Source organism: Sinocyclocheilus grahami, unplaced genomic scaffold (assembly GCF_001515645.1).
Source record: "Sinocyclocheilus grahami isolate Dianchi unplaced genomic scaffold, SAMN03320097.WGS_v1.1 scaffold121.1, whole genome shotgun sequence".
NCBI lineage: Eukaryota > Metazoa > Chordata > Actinopteri > Cypriniformes > Cyprinidae > Sinocyclocheilus > Sinocyclocheilus grahami.
Window position 1 is genome coordinate 1,719,952 of NW_015505300.1, and position 6,294 is coordinate 1,726,245.

The following is a 6,294-nucleotide window of genomic DNA, read 5'->3' on the forward strand; positions in this document are numbered from 1 at the left end:
ATTTTCACATCTGTGCTGTTTAACTCCTGGAGGACAACCTCTTTACATGCCCTGGTCTTTAATGGGGAGTGTTGCTCAGCTCATCTCTACAGAATCTCTCACAGCAGCTCAAGAGTGTTAAGACATATTTGAAATATTATTTGAAATTTGACAGGTATTTGAAATACATGTCCACTGAAGGATTTTCAGCTCAGGAGAATGAATATCTTCATTGTCATGTTAAAAAACTCACACCTTCAGCACTCATACATCCCTATAGAAGAGCTTAACTACCACTGAATGTCACTGTGGGAACCAGGCACTTCTCTCTGTACTCCTCCTCTAGCAACACCAGAACATTTTGGATGCTGTTAGATTCGAAATGATTGAATTAGTCTCATGAGACCAGAGTATGGATTCCCAGAAGTCTATATTTTGTAAATATGGGCCTTGGAAAAAGCTAAATGAGTTTATTGTGCTTTGGCTACAGTCGGTAGTTCTGGTGTGGATAAACAACCATGCATGTCACTTCTGCAGGCTGCATCTTACTCTGTGAGATAAAGTGTCACTCTTTTCACAGCTTTTGCCGGCTCTTTTTCTAGCAAAAACTCACTCATCACCAAATGAAAGCTTAAAGTGAAGACCTGATTATTTCAGGGGCCTTTTCAGAAGTCCATTGTTTTTGAATTTCTGTGTTACTTTGGCTATATTTTCACACTTAAAACTATAATTTGGTATTCCTTTTGTACCATTGTCCTCTTTTATGCTAAGAAATAAATCTCCTGAGAGTTCTCTCAAGTGGTTTCATTGTTGTCAGCATTAAGTCTGAGTATGATTCAGTGGGCCATAAAACACTTAATTATCAATAAATTACTTGCCTTTAACAGTTTTGGTTCAACATACCTGTTGATCAATACTTGCCTTAACCTTACACCAGATTTTTTTTTCTTTTAGTTTTATTTAGTAACTTTCAGGAGGGTGTACTCATTTTTGCAACACAACATTTTATCACTTTGATAAGAAAATTGTATTTTCTTGAATAATTTTAACATTCTTCTTTGGTAACTGATCAAGCAGACTTGCTGGAATATTATATCTCTAAAAAAACACAACACGTCTTCTACGCAAAGAGTAATTGCTGAATTTAAGTTTCAGAGGGGTGTACTCATTTATGCTGTGCACTGTATATATTATCCCTTTTATAGTATTATGCATAAGTCAAAAACCAACAAGATTTTTTTTTTCACCATGTTTCCAGTTTTCTGCCTCAGGTCCAAAAGAAATGTGAAGAATGTTCAAATTGAAAACACAATACTTTTGTGATCTATTTTCATTAGTTATTTTCAAAAGGCAAATACTGACATGGATGTTTACAGAGCAGAGGTCACCTTTTTAATTCCAATTGGAGAGAGATACATTTGTTTGTCTTTATTATTATTTTGTGCTGTATTATTGGTTACTGTGATATTTCTGTTTCTAAAGGCAGCAATAAATAACACTTTATTATCTAAAGCGTGTCCATGTTATTTTATACATTATTAATTTTGTGAAATTAATAAATGCATAATAATCGTCATAACCGTGATTATTCCTCAGACAATAATTGTACCAACAAAATCTATAATCGTTGCATAGTTCAGACATGAGAAGATGCGAAAGACGAATCAACTCGGTGTTCGCGTGCTGTCTGAAACGCGTCTCTTTGCACGTGTGCAGCGGCTATGCGCACAGAAAACGGAAGAGACGCTGTCCGAGATACGGCTTGTGCGCGCACTTCAAGTGTGTGTAAGACGAGACGGCAAAGAGTTGTTTTCTGCAACTTACTGGACTTGATAACACTTTCATTTCAAGCAATTCTCTGCTATATGCATCGACTTAAAACTTTGAGCTTTTGCAACATTTTGATAGAGGTAGACTATTATTAAAATGATTCAGATATCGCATGCCTTTCCGATATGCATATTGCGATATTTACAATCGCAGCCCTACGGGAAATGCTGGCATCGTCACATTTTTTCAAATGTCAGCACCGACATCGGTACTTTTGACAACACTAGTGTGCAAGAAACACTTGTATACACCGTGTTCATATGCACCTAATAGATTTCCCAGCCCATTCAGAGTCTGTACCTTAAATCTGTTGCCCTATAATACCTACCATACACAAAAATGTAGCGTACATCAAATGTCTTAAAATAGATTCATGTCTACCTCATATGACCTAATAATCACTCCTAAAACATCTAAGAATGCCGAACACCACATAACAAAAGATTATCGTTCCTTGTCTTTATGTAATCTTATTATGTAACCTCATTTTAGTTAATGCTGTGCTAAATTGCCAGTTTGTACTTATATTTCAGAGCTCTGTGGATCTGTTTTCTAACTGCATATATACGTGTTCAGAGGGTGTTCCTCAGGTGTACTACTTTGGGCCTTGTGGGAAATACAATGCCATGGTGCTGGAGCTCCTGGGCCCCAGTCTGGAGGACCTGTTTGACCTCTGTGACAGAACCTTTTCCCTCAAGACTGTCCTGATGATCGCAATTCAGCTGGTCAGTGTTATCTCTCACTTATATGAGACAAAGAAAATAATTTAATTTATTAGTTCCAACATGACATATACCTCTATCATAGATCACACGGATGGAGTATGTGCACACAAGAAGTCTGATCTACAGGGACGTTAAGCCAGAGAACTTTTTGGTGGGCCGGCCAGGGACCAAGAGGCAACATACAATCCACATCATCGACTTTGGGCTTGCCAAAGAATACATTGACCCTGAGACCAAAAAACATATCCCATACAGGGAGCACAAGAGCTTGACAGGGACAGCTCGCTACATGAGCATCAACACACACCTGGGGAAGGGTAAGAGCCACACACACGGGGAAGATTCGCTCTGTCAGGGCTTAGGGTTGTTAGAATTTTAATGGGGGGATAAAGACTAAAGTACGCCTTAAAACCTAGCTTAGCTGTTAGTGACACAAATCTCTGCATGCTCAGGCACAGCACTTGGATTTAATCATGATGTATTGGTAAGATGCAGGTGCTCTTTTTGGCTAAGGAGTTTGGCTTTTTTTGTTTATTCATGCTAAATTCATAAAAATAATTTTGCACATTGAATTAAGTTTCTTGTCTGACTGAAGACAGATTCTAGTGTAGCTAGAAGTTTCATAAGTCTTTTTATCTTGCAGAGCAAAGCAGACGGGACGATTTGGAGGCGCTGGGTCATATGTTTATGTACTTCCTACGAGGCAGTCTGCCCTGGCAAGGTTTAAAGGTATTGTTGTAGGTGGAGTGAAAGAAATGTTTGCTCCCTTGATTCATTTTGATTTAGAGGTTTGTTTCGAAAACAAAAATTAACTGTGAAAATCTAGAAAAATGCTGTTTGTTTTATTCTGTTACATTGCTTTAAATATCTTAAACCATAAGATTTGTATATTTTTTTGTATATATGAGAGTAGGGCTGTCACTAACGATTATTTAGGTAATCGAGTAATCGGACGATTATTTTGATGATTAATCGAATAATCGGATAATTATATTAATTTCTTTGTGGTAATAAAAAATAGACCCAAGTGAACAATAGCCTTTAAAATTAAAATACCTAAAATACACATATAATAGCAATGATGCAAAAATAATTAGCTCAAATAAAGTATCAAAAGCGAGTAATCTTGGTTCAAAATGGTTTTATTGAGCAAAACTGTTAAAATATATAATGCAAGGCTTAAAGTTCTCCGGCACTGTGCCGGATCTCCGGCGTGCAGCGTTTGGCTGCAGGAAAAAAAACTTGTTGAAATCACTTTCGAGTCCATGAGTTTGCCTACCAATGGTATGAGAGGAGCACAGCTTTCACTCTCACCCAAACTAACATTACTAGCCAATCAGAATGTTTTGCTCTTATAAACACGAGACGCGCATAATAGTACCCAATTCAGAGTCGCAGCCCTGATGAATGGAGAAGCACGACACGTTAATAAATAAGCTGCGAGGTGCAATGTTCAAAGGTGCATATTTATATAGGAAAACTAATTAAAAAGCAGTGGAGCTTTGTAAACAGCTCAGAGTAATCATGTCATCTCCATAAGAACGATATGATCGCCAGAACAAATTTAGCGGGATATTTTAAAAGGTCCTGTTCACACAATGATCTCTTAATGGTAACTTATTGGTAATTTACCAGTAAAGACTGTGTGTGAAAGGGGCTAAACTCTTCCTCTGCATATGCTGTGAATTTGAATATCTTAACGTTCATCTGGAAAAACAGTGTGCATTATCTCACTAGATTTGTAGCATAAATCATTTATGAACCTTTGCCAACACAGGAGAATAGATCAACCTATTTCTAAATATGCCATTTATTGTGCATCACGATTTCAAAATAAAAGTTTCTGAGTTTTCATGTGGCCAAAGAGTCAAATGTAACGCCCTCTGCAGGTATTTGTTATAATACATAATGTACTTAAAGGCACAAAAAGTAATTTTCGCCCTAGAGGAAACATATTCAAAAGAGACAAAGGCATAGTTTGATGATGCTGTGAGTGTGGAAACATGGGAGTTGTGGTCTTCATCCCCACAGCCGATGTAATCCGACGGGACTCGGGCAGAAATCATGTTCATGGATGAGCTAATGATTTATTAACGTAGTAGAATGAAGCAGGGTGAGGCTGAAAGCCGTCGAAGCGAAACGAGGCCGCTGAACGAGCGTGACACACGGCTCGAAAGCAGCGGAGCTTTTATTATGCCACAGTCGACCGCTTCCGCTCCTTCTGGTCGTGCGTATGTGGGGAAAAAAAGCAGCGCTGTTTTATCATACTAGATACCTTTGAAAGTTCTGTTATAATGCTACTCTGTGCGGTCGTCACTGGTCTATTAAAACGCACAACATATTAAAGTGTCTTTGGTGTTTCCATGTTTTCTACAAAACAAAACCAGAAATCGAGGGGTTATGACGTCATTGGCAGACGACACAATGACACTATAGACACGGTCCGTGTCACTAGTTAAAATTGCTTATTTCTCAGGATTTAAACTTCTTTGAAACATTTGGGATAATGTCCGTACACAAAATATGTAACACTGTTCTAGTGGTTTTTGGATATTTTAATAAAAATTTTATACATATTGTGCCTTTAAGTTGGTTATGTTCATATTATGTATAGGCATATTACATTATGTATTTTAACAGTGTTGTTCAATAAAATCATGTAATTACTTGGTTTTGATATTTTATTTGCGCCAATTATTATTGCCTCATCGTTAGGTTATATATAAATAGTCAGAAGCCTGGTTTTCACTTAGGTCTATTTGTGTTACTAAAAAATATTAGATCACTCAGTTGTCAAAATAATAATTAGTTACAGCCCTAGATTAGTTAAAATATTTCAAAATACAACTGCATTTTTTTACTTTTTGTAATTAAAAAACAAATATTTTGTCATTGAAAATTTCTTTAAAATAGTATTGAAATATTGTCTTGTTCTAGTGAACCAAGTATCTGTATTTTGTCTCAGCGGGGTTTGAGCTTTTATTTTGAAGTCGCGATGAACAGTTAACATGTTCAGAAAGATATTGATGTGTCTTCCCGTGTGTTTGCGTAGGTTTATAAATGATTTACCTTACTCAACGCGGGCAAATTGCATTTGAGGATTTTTTTTAAATTGAGTATTCAAATTGAATCGAGGAATCGTGACAGCCCTATATCATATGAGAGATGAATGTCTCTCATCAGTTCTGCAAATAAAAACTGAGACTTAAAGTTAGGTAAAGTAAAAATCTATGGTTAGATTTTCCCCTCTATTCAGTTGTCTCATTCTCTTAACTTTGTTTTGATGCTATCTTTCAAGTTTGAGAGTCTTATCTCACCCAGCTAATGTCTGAAACAGTCATGAGCCCCGCTATCTGTCACTATCATGGAAAGTCAGCAGAATAACCAATAGCTTTACAGCCTTGATAAGCTGACCTATTTAGAAGACAAAAAAGAAGAAAAAAAAGACTGACATCCTTGTGACTTTCCTGTTGAATGACACATACTAATCATAATCTTGCTTATTTAAGGGTTCCCACTATTATGGAAAATATGGAAATATCAAGGAAAAATTTAAGGGGTCATGTTCCTAAAAAGAACATTTATTTTTTGTATTTGGTGTAATGAAATGTTTGTGGTTTAAGGTTAAAAAAACACACATTATTTTCCACATACTGCACATTATTGTTTCTTCTCTATGCCCCGCCTTTCTGAAACGCGTCGATTTTTATAAAGCTCATTGGTCAAAGCGAGGTGTGCTCTGATTGGCCAGCTATCCAGT

General features: G+C 36.7%; 1 protein-coding gene across 7 annotated transcripts in view; it reads left to right on the top strand.

Annotated features, from left to right (window-relative positions):
* Positions 1 to 6,294, top strand: part of LOC107589861 (casein kinase I-like) — a 29,920-nt gene that overhangs the window by 13,576 nt on the left and 10,050 nt on the right. For all 7 annotated transcript variants that reach the window (XM_016278427.1, XM_016278431.1, XM_016278434.1 and 4 more), the window contains exons 4-6: positions 2,386 to 2,534; positions 2,617 to 2,851; positions 3,178 to 3,263. In XM_016278427.1, the coding sequence (XP_016133913.1) occupies positions 2,386 to 2,534; positions 2,617 to 2,851; positions 3,178 to 3,263 (470 nt within the window). The remainder of the gene's footprint in view (positions 1 to 2,385; positions 2,535 to 2,616; positions 2,852 to 3,177; positions 3,264 to 6,294) is intronic.